The sequence below is a fragment of the Oncorhynchus kisutch genome, linkage group LG28, assembly GCF_002021735.2.
Source record: "Oncorhynchus kisutch isolate 150728-3 linkage group LG28, Okis_V2, whole genome shotgun sequence".
Taxonomy (NCBI): Eukaryota; Metazoa; Chordata; class Actinopteri; order Salmoniformes; family Salmonidae; genus Oncorhynchus; species Oncorhynchus kisutch.
In genome coordinates this window covers 8901649-8922076 of record NC_034201.2, presented here as the reverse complement: position 1 = coordinate 8922076, position 20428 = coordinate 8901649, and the positions used below count along the sequence as shown (strand labels likewise).

The window sequence follows — 20428 nt, the reverse complement described above, 5'->3', positions numbered from 1 at the left end:
GGGACAGAGAAAGTTCACACAGGTTCTGACTGTGTCCGAGGCTCTGAGCTCAGGCAGGGTGTTCAGCTCCCTTCGGGGGGCCCTTCAGGGAGGGGAGGCAGCCATTTTGTCCAGGGGGTTACTTTGACCGAGAGGACCCCAGCCAGAGCTGTGGAATCCGTGGCTCATATTCTGACTGGGAGAAGTAAGCAGGATGACGTTGGATACTGCTTGGCAGCTTTGAGACAACTCCGTACTGTGCTATCCCAGGCCAGGGCAGCTCTGCCCAAAGGGGGAGATGAAGGGGATATGAGAAATCAGTATTTGAGATAAGAAATATGAGTTCTTTCAAGCTTGGGGGTCTGACAATACTCAGGAGGTGAGAAGACTGGCTGCTGAGTTATGGAGAGAGCACAGGAAGGAGGAGGATGAGATGAGTGCTTTGGAGAAGAGTTGAAGAAAAGTGAAGGATGTGTTGATTGAGAATGTTTTAGTATTCTATAACAGTTAATAAAGAGACTCCTATTTACCCATCTTATGTTCAATTCAAATTCAGGGCCAGACTGGTATTACTTGTTTGCATACAATTTTGTAAACATTTATTCTGACTGCAATTACTATTGTTTATTGTGTTTTTTGTTGTTGTAAAAATTCACAACAAAGTTATGCAATAACGTTAAGGTAAACCTAAGGCTTCAATTTCAGTTTTGAAATATTAAAGAAACACTCTTGTCACTCGCCAAATATCATCCAACATGACCATTTCAATACATGCATACATTTTCCTGATCATTTGAATATCTTTCAGATCAGTGCTAATACACCACAGTTACTGAAATGTGACTCATCTGTTCATTTGAAATAAAGTTTAGGGCTGATTTCTTGGACAGAGATTAAGCCTACTCCTGTGCTAAAACACACTTTAAATGGAGATTCCCCATCGAGCATGCTTTTTAGTCCAGGACTAGGCTTAATCTGTGTCTGGGAAACCAGTCCAGTGTCCAATCTTGAGGAAGAAAGGAAAGATCAGTATGAAAGCTAATGCTCAAGATTGATCGTGCTTGAGACTCACTAGAAAGACATCACTACTGTGAACAAATGGTAAAGCCGCTGGGCCAAACTGTCAGCTTGTCTGGCCAGTGTATATAGAGTCAGAAGTGCCATTTTCTCCACAGTCATCATGTGTAAAGTACATATTCATTATTACAGAGAAAAGACAGCATTTCAGTAGTTTTTGTTCAGTCTAGTCTGTTGAGGTTCAGAAAGTGCACTTTATACAACACAGCTGGCCATCATATGCAGTGTACATCCCTTGCATGCTCCCGGGCCCCAGCTCTGCCCTGACTGCTTCGGTTGAAGCTTAGCTCAGTAGATATAGGGGAAGATCCTGTAGGGCACGTGCCTGCAGTAGCTGTCCCATGCCAGGCCATACTTGGCCCTGCAGTGCCTCTCGTCACGGGCCTCTCGGTGAATTAACAGGACAGTGAAGTACACAACATAAAAGTAAGGTAGAAGATGGTTGAATCCTGGAACAAGACATACAGTACATAGGATCAGAATACAGTGCCTTCAGAAAGTATTCAGACCCCTTGACATTTTGGTACATTACAGCCTTATTCTAAAATGGATCTACACAATGCCCCACAATAAAAAAGCAAAAAACAGGTTTAGACATTTTTGCAAATGTATTAAAAATATAAAACAGATACCTTATTCAGACCCTTTGCTACACTACTCAAAAATTGAGCTCAGGTGCATGCCGTTTCCATTGATCACCATTGATGTTTCAACTTGGAGTCCACATGTGGTAAATTCTATTGATTTGACATGATTTGGAAAGGCACACACCTGTCTATATCAGGTCCCACAGTTGACAGTGCATGTCAGAGGAAAAACCAAGCCATGAGGTCAAAGAACTTGTCCGTAGAGCTCCGAGACAGGATTGTGTCGAGGCACAGATCTGGGGAAGGGTACCTAAACATTTCTGCAGCATTGAAGGTCCCCAAGAACACAGTGGCCTCCATCATTCTTAAATGGAAGTCTGGAACCACCAAGACTTCCTAGAGCTGGCCACACGGCAAAAATTAGGAATGGGGGGAGAAGGGCATTGGTCAAGGAGGTGACCAAGAACCCAATGGTCACTCTGACAGAGCTCTAGAGTTCCTATGTGCAGATTGAAGAACCTTCCAGAAAAACAACCATCTCTGCAGCACTCCATCAATCATGCCTTTATGATAGAGTGGCCAGACGGAAGCCATTCCTCAGTCAAAGGCACACAACAGCTCGCTTGGAGTTTGCCAAAAGGCACATAAAGACTCTCAAAACATGAGAAACAAGATTCTCTGGTCCGATGAAACCAAGATTGAACTCTTTGGCCTGAATGCCAAGCGTCACATCTGGAGGAAAACTGGCACCATCCCTACAGTGAAGCATGGTGGTGGCAGCATCCTGCTGTGGGGATGTTTATCAAGGGCAGGGACTGGGAGACTAGTCAGGATCGAGGGAAATGATGAACGGAGCAAAGTACAGAGAGAGTCTTGATGAAAACCTGCTCCAGAGCGCTCAGGACCTCAGACTGGGGGCGAAGATTCACCTTCCAACAGGACAACGACATCCCCAGCCAAGCACACAGCCAAGACAATGCAGGAGTGGCTTCGGGAAAAGTCTTTGAATGTCCTTGAGTGGCCCAGCCAGTGCCCGGACCTGAACCAGATCTAACATGTCTGGAGAGACCTGAAAATAGCTGTGCAGTGATGCTCTCCATCCAACCTGACAGAGCTTGAGAGGATCTGCAGAGAAGAATGGGAGAAACTCCCTAAATATAGGTGTGCCAAGCTTGTAGCATCATACCCAAGAAGACTCGAGGCTGTAATTACTGCCAAAGGTTCTACAACAAAGTACTGAGTAAAGGGTCTGAATACTTATGTAAATAAGATATCCGTTTTGTTAGTAAAAAACACCAAACAAAAAAAACATTTAAAAAAAAAACAGTTTTTGCTTTGTCAATATGGGGTATTGTATGTAGATCAATGATAATATATATATTTTTATCCATTTTAGAATAAGGCTGCAATGTAACAAAATTTGGAAAAAGTCCAGGGGTCTGACTTGCTGGCTGGATGCAGAGAGGGTCTATTTGATCTCTACTTACCACACGGCAGGGACCATGCCAGGGCCATGAGAAGGTCTCCTAGGTAGTTAGGATGGCGTACGAGGCCCCACCAGCCGGACACCAAAAGGCGCTTCCCAGTTGCTGTGGCAATAGTCTCCAGGTCTACAGGCACAGGGGGAAATTATATATTTTTTTCTTTAGTTTTGGACGTGGCGTTACCTTTATTGAACTAGGCAAGTCAGTTAAGAACAAATTCGTATTTTCAATGACTGCCTAGGAACAGTGGGTAAACTTCCTTGTTCAACGTCAGATTTTCACCTTGTCAGCTCAGGGATTCGATCTAGCAACCTTTCGGTTACTAGTCCAACACGCTAACCACTAGGCTACCTGCCACCCCATTTGAGAGAGATCAGATTGCAAATTATTCACACTCCATCTGCTCTTTCTGTTGGGGCCAGATTCTACTCTGTGGTGCCTCCTACCGTCCACTGTATTCATTATGCACTTTGTTCCATTATGGAAAACTACATTTGAAACAGCCAGTAATAAAGATGTCATCAGTGAGATGGCCCAATTCTATCTATCCTCTCAAAACTGTTAAACTGATGTAAGAAAAGTCTATTAATTCCAAACTAAAAACGTGTGGAAGTTGCCATGCCAGGAAATCGAATCAAGAAGTTGAATACTAACTTGCAACACTGGGATGCGTAGGGTCCCGTCTGAATTGGTTCTTCTGGGAGTTTGATTTTCTGAAGATATAATACCCAGCACCTAATGACAAGAAGAGATAAAATACATTCCATTAATAAGGGGACAAACAAATATAACAAATCTTTAAGTGAAGAATGCACACTTCCCCACATCTTAAAACATGATTTACCATTCAATGTGACTATAGCTGTGGCTCCTAGAGGACTAAGGGACTGTGGGTGCACGACCAGGAAGGCAGCTTGCAGGCTGTACGTAAAGGGAACCCAGGCCAGGTCCCCAAAGACCAACATAAACCCAAAGCCATCATGCACTATGTCCATGGTGGTCAGCACAGCCTCCTGCAACATCACAGAGAGAGCATCAGTCAAGAAAATATATTCCACTGTCAAATGAAACATACAGCACTGCAGAAATGTAATGAATTTTAGGGCTCAATATACATCCGCTGTGTAACACCACAACACATTCAATTGGCACTGTTATACCACTGTTATTTCCTAGCTATTCCTGTGGACTGTCCTCTCACCTCATTCCACAGAGCATCCGCCACATAGAGCAGCTGGAAGCCGTTGACCAGTATCATGGCCAGGGAGGCGGAGTCCCGTAGCTCCACCTCTTTCATTAGCATCCCAAAGTTAATCACCACCTAATTGGAAGAGAGTATTTTTTTTATTTTTTTTTACATATCAACACAATTATATTTTGCTTCATATAATATAGTCACCCTTGCTCCATTTCCACTCACCCAGCCAATCAGACCTGGTCTCAGCTCACAAAAATACTTCAGATCAAAGCTTCCAATCCGTGGGTTCAGCTCTCGTCCCATAAAGAAATCATACAGGGGGTTTCCTGTGTGAGATATAGCAGGCGTGAGCCTATACAGGAAAACCTCTAATGCATTTTGATGTATGTTGTTTACTTGATATTTGATGTTACTTCTCTAATCCTGTACCACCCTTACCTGTGTTTCCCCCCTGGGCGAGGGCATGGTGAGGGGCCCAGAAGGAGCATATGTAGAGGTAGAGGGAGAGGAGGAATGACACCCCAATAGCACACACTGCCAGGGGCAACAACAGCTCAAAGAGATACCCCAGAGGCATCCCCAGCCATAGTGACAATGTCAACAGCACAGCTGTGATGCAAAGGGCATAAAAACCTGTAGAGGGAGAGAGAAATAGAGAAATATAGAAACAGAGATAGAAAGGGTGAGGGAGCAGGTGGGCGGGATAGATACAATAGATAATTAGTTGGGAGAAGGAATCACACAAAAACATAAGTTGAGTTTGTACTGAGTAGCTTGCAACAAGATAAATCATTGTGGACTAACGGCCTGCATAGCTCAAGATCAATGACACCTGCAGTAGATGAAAGGACAACATAACCAGTTAACTCTTCGCACCCAGCTCAAAGCAAACCTGCCTAAAATTTAAACTGTACACATTGGAACACACTACTTCAAAGCTTTATTTCTGCACCCGCCAACCCTACAATACCGTTTATGGGGTACTTGAGTCTCGAGCCATCTTTTAGCACCATCCCCTCAGACAGCTGCAGGTAAGACAGAGATATGTGTATCAGCCAAACCTCACATGACAACGTAGTCAAGAGACAAGGACTCCAGAACTCAAAGATATTCATAATTAACAGCTCGTCTCACCTTCCCCATAGGCAGCAGGTAAAAGAAGCTCTGGAGGGCCATCCAGCCCAGTATGAGAACAGGGGCCAGGGGGTCCCATAGCTGGGCTGTGGGGGGCAGGACAGGGGGCCATTGGATCACGCTGGCCACAGGGGAGCGACATACACAGAGCAGGTAAAGTACCGTCAGGGGCAAGAAGACAGGTATACAGGTGGCACCTTCAAGGGGGAAGAGGAAGAGAGACCAAGGAAGTGAAGTTGGTAGAGAAGAGAATGGGTGTGAGATGGGATTGCAATATGCCTATTTAAAACTGAACATGCAAAATGTGTTTTCTTTTTAATAAAGCAAACTCACCCAAAGTTCCCCCAAATTCCTTTTCTGCTTGTGGGGATTTTTGTTTGTTGAACTTCATTATCTGTCTCCTGTGAAAATGTTAAGAGGAGGACACTGGTAGTGTGCATGCTCATGACAAATGTGTATAGGCAGCAATAAAGACCTTTATCTCATATTCTCTGAATGAACTGGACTAGTATAGACTCTAGTGACTACTATAATGTCCTACTTTATTGTTGATGTTGAGAAATAAAAACATAACTCTGCCAATATAGTTAATCTCTAGCGTAACGAGGATACGATTCGGTTGAATGACACAATGTAGACAGATACTAGAACATAGACATGTTACATCACAGAAAAACAATTCCATGCGCATTAATAGATAGCAGCTAAAGAGAACATTTTTGCGTTGGACGTAAACCAAGAACATTAAAAGGTTTTTTTTCCCAACATCGCATAATTTATAGCGTCACTCACCTGTACTCCTCATGTATACTCACGCCAAACAACAAGTACAGTGCGACGATAAGAACGCGTGCGTAGAACTGCCCCCAAAGATACCCCCCTGACATGACCCATCTCTAAACCAATGGGATTAAGCCATGGTCATCAGAAGAGCATGGAGAGGGGAGCGTTAAACCAATCAAATTTACGCTGGGGCGGTGACCACATATATCATAGGGCCGAGAAAAGTGGTCAAATTTAATGTACAACTTTTTACTCTATTGCGCTCTTATTGGTTGCTAGAGACTTCTCTTGCTTATGACGTGAGAAAGTACTCATGCAACACCTACGCAAACATTATTTCCATAATTGATGCAAAGTATGATGATTAATCAATCATGATTCAAAATGAATTGAAACACAAAGTTATTACTTAGAATGCTGACACTTTATATAACATACAGAGATGATGAATTGTAACATAATTAGTATAATTTAAATTGCAAGATTAAGTGTGCAATGGGAAAACAAGAGAAATACAAATAATTGAGATCACGTCCTTGAATTTGAAATGCAGTATTAAGTGTGCAAATTGACATCACGTCCTTGAAAGCAGGAGGCGCAACTCTGCTTTACATCCGTTTATGAGTTAGATTTTTTAAATTCAATTCATATTACCATATGATAATGTTTGTTATTACTAATCAAATTAATATAGATGCATCCCACCCAAACATCACATCATTCATTATAACATTCATAGTAAGCTCAATCCCCCTCCTGACCCACATTTACATCATGGTAATCAAGAGTATCAAGTAAAAGTCTTCAATGTTCAGTTAACTTCAAAGCCTTTTTTTGGTTTTAACCTGTTACACCATCTTCAATTTCACCATCACAATTCACCAGTTCCTCAACCAATGTGACCTCTGGCCTTTAACCTCTCTCACAGATGACCTCAATCACGCTCTGCTCCATGGGAGCGGGGTCCAGGCAGCGGTGGGCAGTGCTGCCAACTATCTCGTCGAGTAGGAAGTGGACCAGGTTTTCATCGGAGACGAAGCGCCACAGATACATCTGCAGGTAGTTGCAGTCAACCTGGATCTGCTGCAGGCCGTAACGACCAAAGGTACGCAGGCGGACACACTCCAGGAACGTCTTCAGACTGATCTTTATGATCCCTGTCACCACAGAGACCTGAGAGAGGAGATTAAGACTGTCAAATTGGGGGGTGTAAGAGACAGTCTCTATGCAAGGGGTCTCCAACATTTATAGCATGAAAGCTACTTTAAAAAAAAATAGGCACATTCAAATAGGCACATTCTTCTCCTCTACCCTGCAACTCTTCACCAGGCCCTAGTTGTAAAATAGATGTGTTTTCTGGTAAAAGAATGGTTAATAAGGGGCCCCATAAAATTATCTATTGTATTTTCCCGGATTCAGTTCTGTTCTATTTTCCCTGGTTTTGTTTTTTTCCCCCTTTTTAAAATATTTTTTACTCTCAATATTACAATTATTTATATAGAAACAATGAAAATGGATGTTCTGCGTCCATGTTAATTCTCAAATCACATCCGAAGACCAATTTTAAGGTCTGATTTTTTTATTTTTATAACAATGTTTTGATTTGAGTGCAATTCCCCTTTAATTGTGAATTTCATTGCTCAGTCTAGCAATGTTTCTGTTAGGCCGACTGCTGCAACATGTCATGGCCGAGTTTGCAAAACAATGGCCACCCAATTGCTACAAATAGTTATGATATCTGTCAGGTAAGCCTACTTTGCAGTCAACGACCTTCTCAATCAAATGTTATCATGACTGGCATCACTAATTGGCTACTTACGGAGTGAGCATAGACAAATGAGTGCACCAGACAGACAGAAATGCAATATTTCTGGAAATTAATTGGCAGATATTGTGTTACATTTGGATTTTAAAGCCAAGAGGCGCTAAACAGGGGTGGGATAATGTCAATGTTGCTTTGATTGGATAGTAGCCGGGATGTTTATGTTTATGACAGATTGCGATGGAACACCTGAAAAAAAATTGCCTGTACTTTTAGAATTGCTTTGCGACCCCTACTCTAGGCCCTAAGCTACCAGAGCTCTGTGACCCCTTCCTACCCACTTTGTTAAACTCCACAGGACTGAAGATGTCGATCCGCTCAGAGAAGAGCTTGTGTATATTACTCAGGAAATTGGTATCCATAGCAGCACTGCAAGGAGACAAAAAACATTCATAAGCCATTAGGAAAGATAGCAGAGGCAGGATCAGTCTAAACATCCACACATTGTGATGCAGTGTTAATGTATTGTGTTGTTATGAAAGGGTTGTGTGGTAGGCGACTGTAGTTCTGGTACCTGGGTGTGTAGCTGGGGGCGTAGCGGGTTTGCTGCCTAGAGCCGCTGTAGACAGAGAAGGTCCTTTTGCTGGAGTCACTGCTGTGGGCTTTCCTCGTCCCCTCTTCATAGAGAAGACTCACCTGTAGGGCAACACAAGGAGAGACAGATCAGGGGAGGGAGTAAAGCTGTTTAGATTCCTAGCACTGATGATGCTTTTGTCCACTCACATTCATACAGTGATTAGAGTTTTCCTACATTCCAAAGGGTTTTATATAGACAACGGACATTACCTGCACATCAATGGAGGTGGTGTCCTCCACCACTCTCTTCATCACAGCACGGACGTTCCGTGGCTCGATGGTGTTGACCCAGTCTCGAGTCTCCACACTCTTTCTCAGCATCTGGGATATGATCAGGCCCTGAACCTATCAAACAACAAGAGAGAAGAGGTCAGCTTTGAAATATAAGGAATAGGCCTGAAATGGCCAGCAACAGTAATTTGTTGGTAAAGTGGGAAAATGTGTACAGTGCCTTATTCCACATTTTGTTATGTTACTGCCTGAATTCAAAATGGATTAAATATTTTTTTTCTTTCTCACCCATCTACACACAATACCCCATAATCAAGTCAAAACGTGTTTTCAGAAATGTTCAGAATTATTCACACCCCTTAGTCAATACATGTTAGAATCACCTTTGGCAGCGATTACAGCTGTGAGTCTTTCTGGGTAAGTCTAAGAGCTTTGACACCTGGATTGGACAATATTTACAAATTCTTTTCAAAATTCTTCAACCTCAAATGTGTTGTTGATCATTGCTACACAACCATTTTCAGGTTTTGCCATAGATTTTCAAGCAGATTTGCTTGTAACTCAGCCATTCAGGAACATTCACTGTCTTCTTGGTAAGCAACTCGTGTAGATTTGTCCTTGTGTTTTAGGTTATTGTCTTGCTGAAAGGTGAATTCATCTCCCAGTGTCTGTTTTTATCCTGAAAACCTCCCCAGTCCTTAATGATTGCAAGCATACCCATAACATGATGCAGCCAACACCACCATGCTTGAAAATATGGAGAGTGGTACTGAGTAATGTGTTGTATTTGCCCAAAACATAACTTTTTGTCCTGAACAGTGAGTGAGTGCATACATTTTCATACGGGTTCCCCGTGGGAATTGAACCCCCAACCATGGCGTTGCAAGTGCCATGCTCTACTGAGCTACACATTTACACACAAAAAAATCTCAATGTAATCCATTTTAAATTCCGGCTGTAACAAGACAAAACGTGGAAAAAGTCAAGGGGTGTGAATACTTTCTGAAGGCACTTTTACCTTAACATAATGGTTCAGTAGCTTCTGTGCTGCCTCTCTGGCCTCTCCACATAAAGCTGCGACTGCAGTTACAGGAGAACGATGCTGTGAAAACAAGAGAAACATGAGGATATAACAGCATGTGATACACATTTCTCATGATTAAAGAGGACCTATTATTTGGATAGATACTCTTACATTCCCATCAACAGCGTTGAAGAAGTGTTCAGTCTCATTGGCATATTTACCTGCACGAGGAACTGCTCGTCTGTGAGGGTGAGGATGTAGGTGATGGTGGAGGTTTCATAGTCCAGGCAGAGGCGTGACAGCAGCAGGAGGAGGGCAGGGGGTGTAGAGCCGCCCCTGTCTCCCACACTCTCACAGAACTGACGTGAGGACTGGCACACAAACTTAATGAAGTTAACCACAAGGCTCTCACGCACACCCTGGCTGCAAAACTCCCCCTGAAATAGAGAGGTGAAAGAGAGTTGTCAATGACATAAATAGCATACCAAATTCAGAAAATAAGGCAAACTATCAGAGCAACTCACAAACTGAGGGACACAACTATCCCACAAAAGCATCAGTATTAATCTCACCTTGAAGTAAGGCTTATTGGAGAAGGTGATGTCCTTTGCGGTGAAGAGTTGCACTGATGCCATCACTGACTTGATCTGATTGAGAATGGAGGCAGACAGAGAGGAGAGGAGCTCTGGCAGGCTGGCGGGAGCATCTTTCCCAGTGGCTGGTCCCGCCAGATGAGAGCCCCCTCCAGCGGAGCTTCCACCCAGCCGAGGGGCTGCTAGGGCCTGCCTCACATCTCTCAGGCTGTCCAGGTAGAAGCTCTGCAGGGCTGCCAGGTACTGCTGGATCCTCTCCCTGGCTGCTCGCACCACGATCTCAGTCCCTTGGCTGGGCACAGCAGATCCAGGCAGCAGTTTGGCCACGGCCTGGAGCCTGCGGTGGAAACGGTCCAGAGCCCGGACCAGGAGAGAGTTGTCTCCAACACTTTTCTCCTCCTGTATCCTCCTCTCCACCAGCGAGAAGTAGCAGGTGGCCATGGCATCCACGAAAGCATGCAGCTTGCCAATAGCCATATGGGGGATGTTTTTGGAGGCCAGATTACCCTCTTGTGGACGGTTGACAAATAACTCTTGGTACGAGGCAATGACCAAGCAAAGGCTGCTGACGAATTCATTGCAACCTCTGTCTATGAATTCCAGAATATCAGTCCTTGAGCTGGAAGAGAGGAAGGGATTGCCTAGAGAGGTGGGGTCAGTGGGAGATCCAGCAGTGGGTGCAGCTGACAGTCTGCGGGCAGGGCCAATGGAGGGATCTATCACTGATGTGGGTCCAGAGGACAATGGTGGTCTTAGCTCCGCCTCCAGTCCTCTGAGGTTTGCTTCCAGTCGTGACTGGGCGTGGATCAGAAACTTGTCACACAGTTCCTCTGCTGGCTCATCCAGCTGCAGCAGAAGCTCCACACACTCTGAAAGATCCTTTGCACTCGAACCTCCATCTCTGCAAACACAGTCAAAACCAGGCAGAGGTAAGGCATCCATGCAGAGGCATAATGTATTATTACTATAGAATATGAACTAGAAATGAAAGAAATCAAAGAACATTGTTTTACAGCCATACTAATCTCAGTTAACACAGAACTAAAGTCTCAGGTAATTGGTCAGCTTCTCCATTAAGTTCTGGGTCCATACATGTTAAGAGAAGAGATCAAGAAATGCTAGAAGGACCAGAACGAGGATCTCCACCCATTTTCTTTGCAATTTAGGTGCCGAATGTCCCCTCCCCTTCTGAAATTCAAATGATGCGAACACCTGCGAAATCACGATTTGTCTAAATCGCCAGTGAGGAAAAAACAAACACCGGATCTACTGCTGCTCGTTATCCTACGCATCCCATTCAGTCCCGTCAGATTCTCTCGGTTTGCATGCAGAATCTTTCCACAAGTGACTACTTCTCCTACCTGAACTTCTGCCTAAGCTCCTGTGCCAGCTTGTCCATGATGGCATGACAGTCATCCTGGATGCCCCTGAAGGAGGGCATGTGGCTGTACTGCTGCAGCACGCAGCGGGCACGACGATGGGAGCTCACCGCCTGGGAATAAGCCTGCAGCTCCAGACACTTATTCAGCCTGGCAGGCAGCTCAAACAGGAACTGCAGCTTTCGAAGGAGAGTGTGGACTCCTGGGTGGGGGGAGGGAGAGAGGAAAAGTTTGAACAAGTAATCTGACAATGATAGGTATATGACCAACAAATACAATGCGTTATTTAGTTTTCATTTCAGGCAATGGAGGCGTGTCACCACAGGTTTCATTACGAACCTGACAGTTTGGTTATCTGTGCATGCTGGTCCTGAAGAGTCCCACTGATGTGTGCACTGAACTCTGTGATAGCAGCCATGTTAGTAGAGAGACAATCCATTTCGTCCTCCATCTTCTTAAAATCATTCTTCATTTTTCTGATTGTGTCTAGTGGGAGGAGATGAGGGCATTCATTCATTACATGGTATGTATACTGAACAGTGAGTGACGCAAACATGATATACAATGGCTCCTATTTGCTTACCTGTGGCAGAGATGAACTTGTTGTAGTTCTCATACACCAATGTCTGCATGTCACTGTCCAAGGAGCGGATCTGCTTCACCATGCAGCTCTCCTGGTCCATCAGCTCACCAAGGGAACATTCTCTCCTAAGCTGCAGCCACCAATGACATAAAGGTCCGTTATGAAGACAAGACAACCAACAGACATCACTGAGTGACAGTACTCCCTGGGTGACTGACGCCAATGCCAGATAAGCAGTTGGCATTGGCGCTTGTACAGAAAATAATCGTTTGCCTCGATTTCATTTGTAGTCTTATGTTCAATGAATATATGGCATCCAGACACAGAAATTGGATTTTACCTTATTGAGGTAAACCTCAGGATCGAAATGCGTGCCGTTTATATCGCAAGGATTCATCGACTCTGCTTGATCCACGGTCTTTCCTTCCTCGTTCAACCCATAATAGAGCTTCAACATACCGTGCACTCGGCGCTTCCGCGCTGGGTCGGAGTCAGGTGGTGTGGTGGCCGTAGCACAAATATCCCCGTCCATTTAAACTGAATACCAGCGAAATTGTTATGAATTGCAGGTCAGACCAAAGAACAGCTAAATGTAACCGCCAGGTAAACAGAAAACCAGCTATTCGCCACTAAAGCAAACAGAGAAGTTACCGTACATGTCCCGATGAGAAGCCCGTGATAAACGAGCCAGTAGGTGGCAGCAATGACTCAAAGAACACCAAATCAAGGAACGGAGGATCGGATATTCAAAACATTTTATTGATCAAATATGAACAAAAAAAAACTACGATTGTAAGGTTTAAAACACAATTATAACAAATCTTACAGTTTTGTCAAAACAGTACAAAGCTGAATAAAAAACGTATTGTGGGTCACTGGTTAAGTTTGGTAGTGCACATTATATAAATGACAAAGGAAAGAAAACAGTAAAGTTACAAGGGTTCGATATATTTTAGTCTTTACGGCTGCGTTTACACAGCCAGCCCAATTCTGATATTTTGCCCAATTGTAGGGAAGATAGCTTATCTGACTATTTTTTTTATTTTTTAAATCAAATCAGATAAGCCATCTTGCCTATAATTGGGGAAAATATCAGAATTGGGCTGCCTGTGTAAACGCAGCCAATGTACACACACGAGGTAAAGTAAATGTATAGCAAACAGAGCAGATCATGTTTGACAAACAAGCCTACACGTTTACCACGTCAGTCTCTCAATGGCCAAATTAATACTGAAAGAAAAAGGCACTTGGTCTTTTTATCCAGACTATTGCTTCATTTGAGTGTGAGAAAGACAGAAACAGAGAGACAGTGTAAGAGAGTCAAAAATTATTAGTCCAAGTTATTACTCCAATAATAATAATACTAAGAATACAAATAATGACCAAAGGTAAAAACTTGACAGTATTTCTGATGTATCAATAGTGCATGTTTAAGATATTGAATGTTGTGCATGTACAGCAAGTGAGTACACCACCATCTTTTTAAAAAGGAATACCACATCCATAGATCGTGTGCCTTAGGAATTATGAATCGGAACATTTTGTTGTCTTTGCATAATTGACCATATCAGTTATAACATAGTGGAAACCACATTCTTCAGTTTAACACTTAATTGCATCAGAGATATACAGTAGAATCGCTCCTCTCATACTGAAGAGAGGTCAGCAGAAGAACTGTCATCAGGAAACACATCCTCTTGCTGAATGGTCAGCTAAGTGGGTGAGACTAAATGTACTTTTCTGACGTGCAAACAGACTAGCCAAATCTAAAACCGACCCTTACCTTAACCCAGACCCTAACCCACATTTAACCAATTCAAAAAGTAAATATTGGTTTACACATCAGAAAATTCTCTTTAGTCTCTCCCCTCCCAAATCAAGCTGCCCTTGCATAGTGTACAATATAAACAATAACAGTGCTAGAATGCTAGGCCTTGTCATTTCTGGGAGGGAGATACAGATAAAGTCCATGATACCCATGAGACTCTGAATCTGAGTGTTTAGCACGGAGAGGCATAGACTACCACAAGATATACGTTTGTTTTGGTACAAAGACTGAGGTTTGAACAAGATAGTTGCAGAGCCTCCAATATCGCCCTCCTTTCAGATAATACAATCTGCATGACAGATTTTTACCTTGTCAGCTCGGGGTTACCGGCCCAGCAACCTTCCGGTTACCGGCCCAACGCTCTAACCACTAAGCCACCTGCCACCCCCCAATTCATCCCAAAGGTGTTCGATGGAGTTGAGGTCAGGGCTCTGTTCAGGCCTGTCAAGTTCTTCCACACTGATCTCGGCAAACCATTTCTGTATGGACCTCACTTTGTGCACTGGGGCATTGTCATGCTTTAACAGGAAAGGGCCTTCCCCAAACTGTTGCCACAAGTTGGAAGCACAGAATCGTCTAGAATGTAATTGTATGCTATAGCGTAAATACTTCCCTTCACTGGAACTAAGGGGCCTAGCCCGAACCATGAAAAACAGCCCCAGACCATTATTCCTCCTCCATCAAACTTGACAGCTGGCATTATGCATTTGGGAAGGTAGCGTTCTCCTGGCATCCTCCAAACTGAGAATCGTCTGTCGGACTGCCAGATAGTGAAGCGTGATTCATCACTCCAGAGAACACATTTCCACTGAGTCCAATGGCTTCACACCACTCCAGCCGACCCTTAACACTTAACACATGGTGATCTTAGGCTCCGCGGCCACGGAAACCCATTTAACGAAGGTCCAAACAGTTCTTGTGCGGATGTTGCTTCCAGAGGCAGTTTGGAACTTGGTATTGAGTGGTGCAACGGGTGACAGGTTATTCTTTTACACGCTACATGCTTCAGCGGTCCCTTTCTGAGAGCTTGTGTGGCCTACCACTTCGCGGCTGAGTTGTTGTTGCTCTTAGGCGTTTCCACTTCACAATAACAGCACTTACAGTTGACCAGGGCAGAAATTTGACAAACTGACTTGTTGGAAAGGTGGCATCCTATGACAGTGCCACGTTGAAAGTCACAGAGCTCTCCAGTAAGACCATTCGACTGCCAATGTTTTTCTATGGAGATTGCATGGCTGTGTGCTTGATTTTATACACCTGTCAGCAATGGGTGTGGTTGAAATAGCCAAATCCACTCATTTGAAGGGGTGTCCACATACTTTTGTATATATAGTGTACATAGTCATTGCACAAACTCCATCTGAAGGAGAACTGTAATAAAGGTCCCCTATCACAAGGGTAAAAGCTCAAAGGTGGCGCTACTGTCAATGTTACCACTACTCATCAACAGTTTCATATTAAACTCCAACTGGTTCAACTTGACCAGTGAAGCAATGCCACTCAATGTCACGTTCCAGCACCTAAAGAACGTAACTTCATATACACAACATTTAACCATAAATATTTATTCACACTTAAATCCTACTCTTGGTCCATAGTATTTTTGCAATCAAGAAGATAAACCTCACCAACTCCCTACATATCTTTTAGCCTTAATCTCAACTTGCATGTTCAGTTTTGGTCTCCAGGTAGTATAGAGCAGTGCCTAGATCAGAGATGGAGGCTCAACCTTGCTCCACCTGTACTGATGAGTATGTAGGTGGCTGTGCCTGCCTGGTGAAAAAGGAAGCAGCTCTCTTCGGCTTCAAGCGTTTGATTTCTTTACCTGCCCGGAGGACAACAAATGCATTTAACAGTTACTTTTACAACCTAACCTGATCAACAAATGAAGCTTATATGGATGGTTGATACTGACGAAATGAATGACATGCATGATGCTGGCCTCTCCCCAGACTCACCGTTGTCCACATAGCTGATGGTGTTCAGTGTATGGACCCGACTACACACCACACTGCTCTGCCTGCGCAGTTTCCCTCGCCGACCGCCCCTTCCTCTGTCACTGTTCCCTGCCTGTCCAGCAGGCTGATGGGATAGACTGACATCATTGTCCGTTTCTGTTGCCGCCCCTCCTTCGGCTGCAGACTGTAGCTCCACACAGAACTCAATAAGACCGCTCATAAGTTCTGCCTAGAGAAACGAGGGAAGAAAGAACAGTAGCAACTCTGGTCACTTCAATGACATCTATGACCACCTAATGATTTTTTTTTATTATAAATTTAAAAAAAGGTAGGTTTAAGTTTCATTACTTGTTTTGAATAGATCTTCAGTAACTTGTTGACAGGGGTGCCGGCCTCCTCCCCATCGAATTCAAGCCACAGGATGTGCGAGTCACCTTCCCCCTCGGGGTAGCTGTGGTCCCAAGACAGCTCACTGAAACGCAGTCCCAGGAGCACATGCTGTCATGGAGCAGGAATGCACCAGAGAAAACGAGAGCAGAAAAGTAGAAGGTTGGGTCATTCAGTGAAGTCTTTTTGCATTGATCGAGGACACCTCTGGTTCATACAAATCCACATCTTACTAAATCACACACAGTAAAATAGGTCATATTCTGCTAGTAATGTAGAGGAGTTATAATTTATTTAACAAGGCATGTCAGTTAAGAACAAATGATTATTTATTTATAAATCAAATCAATCACGGCCAGATGTGACACAGCTACTACAGCTTGATATTCCAGGTCTCACCTTCTCTTTGATGTCCATTACATACACCCCCTCCAGACTAATCCCCACATTGACAGCTTTCCGTCCTGCTCTATGAAGAATCCCCTGAGCTGGCTTGTCAATCTCCCCCGAGAAGAAAGCACACCTGGCCAGACAAGAAACAAACATGATGCAAGTGACCTGTGAAGATCCAAACTGTGAATGTGTTCCATGCAGTTAAGTTGAGGCCAATAGTTTGACTTGTTCCTTACCCATAGTAAGGCAGAGAGTGGCATGTGCTGAGGTACTGGCGTAGATGCTGAGTGGGCTCCGGGGGGGTGCTTCCTAAGGTGCTGATCTTGCGATACTCCTCCAACAGGTTGTGCTCCAGCCCTGCCTGACGGCCCCCTTTTCCCCTCAAGGTAGAAAACAGCCCCCCACCTCCCCCTGATACATGTGCAGGCAGGAAGGATATCAGCTTCTTCTCTCTGAGGGAGATGGGAGAGGAGAAGCAATAGTCTGGGTATTATTTTGAGTTACACTCTTAAAAATAATACACAACGTCACCAAGAGGCAGACGTTCAGATGCCTGGCATAGTTTACCTTAAAGCAGCAGTGGCTTTCTGGTCGTCCAAACCAACTCCCAGTTCCATAGCAAAAGACAGTGCTCCCAAACCCGTCCAGGTTTCAGGGTCACAGGGGAAGCGGCCAGCGAGGATGTTAACCCGTGCCTCGTCGTAAAGTAGTCTCAACACCCCCTCGTCTTCAATCTGGAGGGAAATACCATGCAATGAAATGTGGAATACAGGAGAATCCAAACATGCATAGGGGCATTCATCAATTCTTGTAACTCATGAGGGACAAACATAACCATTTGTCTGAGGGCTGGTGCTAGAGTACTCTGGGGTATGTGTCTACAACCAGGAAAGTATAATCTATCCATTTGACTTGACACGACACAACTTGACTGATATCATCCCCCAAACAGCTTCATGTTAAATTTAAGGAGAAAACAGAACAAGCAGTACCTGCAGCTCTTTAGACTTGGGATGAAACACATTCCTTCTGTACTGCAAGCATGGCTCATCTGGAGAAAAAAAAAGGAAAGTAGGGCATGAGGAGGGTAATACAGAACATTGTTATATGATGGCAGATGTACAGCTTAGGATTAGTGATGTTGGGTCAGTGGTAACATGAGGTCAGGTTGACAAAGCAATATGAATTCAGCAGTGGGGATGAAAAAAATCTAACAGATGTGAGACAAAAATGTTAATCTGCCAAAAATACAAAAACAAATAGAAAAGATTACAGAAACACACAAGCTCATCCCTACACACAGAGACACAGGCAGTCTCACCTTGAGATATGTCCTCCTCTGAGGCCTCAGTGAAGCGATACAGCAGGTCCTGCCACTGGCGGCACAGTTTGTAAGGCTGATGCTTCGGCTTTAACTGCAGTTCTGAGAGAGGAGGAAAAGGCATGTAGTAGACAACGATGTGATAATGAATGAAAATTATGAAAAGCATTCTCATGGCATAACAAAGAAAGGAATATGGCATGACAAAGCATGCTAATATATAGCACCATATCCACAAGCCGTAGACTTGGCCTACACTCATTTCCTCTGTAGTGATCCCTTCCCTATTTTACAAACAATGCCAGTCTTTCAGCAAGACAGTAGTTAAAAAAAGAAGCATTCAAATTGTAAAATGTTCCTCTTATGGCCCAAGTGCTCTCTTCGAATTGCCACCAATACATAATACAATGAACCAGACCAGCCTCACAACACTATTCCTTTGTAATACATATCTGCCTTTCTTCTCCTGATCAAATCAAGAAACTGTCAAATGAATGGCCAAGTTGCTTATATTAAAATAACAGCATGTGCCGCACAGTTGTTTGAGGGCTAGGGGAGGAGGGGGGGGGGCAGGAGCATACAGAGTGAGCTGTCATTACCGAGCAGAGGAGAGCAGAGCCAGAAGGCAAAGGCATCCATTGCAGAATCAGGAATGTGGAGAGCCTCCCGGACACTGCGGCCTAGCTCCTGGACACTCACACAGGCAACCCCCTCCACACACAGGTGTACTGCACTGTCACCCACCAGGTACACAAGCACATCTTGAGCTGTAGGAGAACAAAGCCAGGGATGGAAGTCGACATAATAATCTAATGCAAAACATGGAACGTCTGCAAGCCACGATGATGTCATGAGCTTACATGAATCAGTTTGATATATACACAAGGCTATTAAACACCATGTTCCAAATGAGAAAACACAGAGAGGGACAAAAATGCTATATTGTAAACACCAGACAAAACAAAAAGGGAACTGACCGCGGGTGACAGAGGATGCCACACTTCCTCTCTGTGAGCTCCCCTCCGACGGCTCTGGAGGAAAACCCCCACACTCATCTCCTTCCATCTGTGTGAGACACACAAATCAATTTGAGTTTTTCGAAAAATGTATGTTATCCACTAGCAAATTCACTGTGGCATAGCTAGCTAGCCACCTCCGCGAGTAACGTTAACAATAGCTGTAGTGGTGGTGGGGATCGATACAGTTGTTCTCCATCTTCTTTTTAAATAGTGAGACAATTTGTTTTCAGCAGTTATATTCCCTGACTGATGATAACTATTTTTCTCATGGGTCTCGCTTGTCCCTCTGCAGCATACACATATTGAGCAATATGTAACATATCTAACTTAACAATAGAATATCTCTCGTACCGGCACCCAAGTATCGTGATAATATAATATCGTATCGTGATGTCCCTTACAATTCCCTGTCCTAATTATCTATAATGATGTTCAATATCAAGGCTTTGATTTTGTCGTTGTTGTTAAGTCGTAAGAGTTTTTACTGAAACGACATTTCACATCTAAGTTAGCTGGTATCCTGCCAACAAACTGTAGACAACTCAATTACGAATATTATGCTAACATTAGCTACTAGCTAGCTAGTTACCAAGCAAAAAGATAGCGGTGGCTAATCCAGTGACATGACATTCAATTACCTTCTTTTGCTGAAAATTTAGAATTGACAGTCCACAAACTAGTATATATTTTTTTTCTAACTCCGTATGAGAATATATTTTGTCAAAACAACAACTTCAACAATTTACCAGCACACTGACAACTGTCTAGACTAATGTACTGCGCCCTTTGGGCTTCTTCTTTTTCTGTGCGTTTTATGGAAGACTACAATCCCAAAATGTGTATTACCGCCACCAACTGGACGGGGTTGAAAAAACCAAGGTCAAAATAAAACCCATACGTGATAGGGAGAACTAACTTAATCTACCCAAATAAAACAATTTAAAAAACACACAAACCGCCAAAACTCCCACTTCTTCCTTGCTTCAAAACACCATGACTTGAGAGGGTGTACGGGTGGTGACAATACTCCTTGCAACTACTCCGCTGAAAAGTCTTTCAGTCCCAGGAACCG

The 20428-nt window shown here is 43.7% G+C and overlaps 3 protein-coding genes across 4 annotated transcripts; all 3 read right to left on the bottom strand.

Moving 5' to 3' along the window:
• Positions 1-548: 548 nt before the first annotated feature.
• LOC109873196 (delta(14)-sterol reductase TM7SF2) lies at positions 549-6336 on the bottom strand. Its single transcript, XM_020464789.2, has 11 exons — positions 6252-6336; positions 5793-5860; positions 5460-5656; positions 5296-5350; positions 4764-4958; positions 4548-4651; positions 4329-4448; positions 3972-4140; positions 3782-3862; positions 3131-3253; positions 549-1505 (listed from the first exon to the last, which is right to left on the bottom strand). Exons 2-11 carry the CDS (start codon positions 5848-5850, stop codon positions 1345-1347), a joined length of 1263 nt encoding a protein of 420 aa, XP_020320378.1. The 5' UTR covers positions 5851-5860; positions 6252-6336; the 3' UTR covers positions 549-1344.
• Positions 6337-6644: 308 nt separating this feature from the next.
• On the bottom strand, positions 6645-13180 carry LOC109873080 (vacuolar protein sorting-associated protein 51 homolog). The gene is made up of 11 exons (XM_020464602.2): positions 12791-13180; positions 12451-12580; positions 12207-12353; positions 11850-12069; positions 10468-11389; positions 10117-10332; positions 9890-9973; positions 8851-8985; positions 8579-8700; positions 8346-8433; positions 6645-7415 (listed from the first exon to the last, which is right to left on the bottom strand). The coding sequence occupies exons 1-11, from the start codon at positions 12980-12982 to the stop codon at positions 7155-7157; spliced, it is 2517 nt and encodes an 838-aa protein (XP_020320191.1). The 5' UTR covers positions 12983-13180; the 3' UTR covers positions 6645-7154.
• An 8-nt stretch (positions 13181-13188) lies between these two features.
• On the bottom strand, positions 13189-20160 carry LOC109873303 (FERM domain-containing protein 8). Of its 2 annotated transcripts, XM_020464957.2 has the most exons (11): positions 19995-20160; positions 19315-19402; positions 18937-19104; positions 18338-18439; positions 18009-18067; positions 17584-17750; positions 17253-17468; positions 17023-17146; positions 16585-16734; positions 16237-16465; positions 13189-16103 (listed from the first exon to the last, which is right to left on the bottom strand). In XM_020464957.2, the coding sequence occupies exons 2-11, from the start codon at positions 19400-19402 to the stop codon at positions 16003-16005; spliced, it is 1404 nt and encodes a 467-aa protein (XP_020320546.1). In that variant the 5' UTR covers positions 19995-20160; the 3' UTR covers positions 13189-16002. The 2 variants fall into 2 exon arrangements, with proteins under 2 accessions (XP_020320546.1, XP_031663388.1); XM_031807528.1 differs by having other exon boundaries at positions 18937-19402; positions 19995-20159.
• Positions 20161-20428: the final 268 nt, after the last annotated feature.

Bases quoted from the DNA above. Each gene is read 5' to 3' on its own strand.
- LOC109873196 (XM_020464789.2), bottom strand. From the start codon at position 5,850: ATGAAGTTCAACAAACAAAAATCCCCACAAGCAGAAAAGGAATTTGGG. The intron at 5,351-5,459 runs GTGAGACGAGCT...TCTTACCTGCAG, and splicing joins ACCTGCTGCCTATGGGGAAG to CTGTCTGAGGGGATGGTGCT. The intron at 3,863-3,971 runs GTAAATCATGTT...TCTTGTCATTAG, and splicing joins AGCTATAGTCACATTGAATG to GTGCTGGGTATTATATCTTC.
- LOC109873080 (XM_020464602.2), bottom strand. From the start codon at position 12,982: ATGGACGGGGATATTTGTGCTACGGCCACCACACCACCTGACTCCGAC. The intron at 9,974-10,116 runs GTAAATATGCCA...TTGTTTTCACAG, and splicing joins ACGAGCAGTTCCTCGTGCAG to CATCGTTCTCCTGTAACTGC. The intron at 7,416-8,345 runs GTGGGTAGGAAG...CTCCTCTCTCAG, and splicing joins GTCCTGTGGAGTTTAACAAA to GTCTCTGTGGTGACAGGGAT.
- LOC109873303 (XM_031807528.1), bottom strand. From the start codon at position 19,402: ATGGAAGGAGATGAGTGTGGGGGTTTTCCTCCAGAGCCGTCGGAGGGG. The intron at 18,440-18,936 runs GTAATGACAGCT...CTCCTCTCTCAG, and splicing joins GCTCTGCTCTCCTCTGCTCG to AACTGCAGTTAAAGCCGAAG. The intron at 18,068-18,337 runs GTGAGACTGCCT...TTTTTTCTCCAG, and splicing joins AGAGGAGGACATATCTCAAG to ATGAGCCATGCTTGCAGTAC.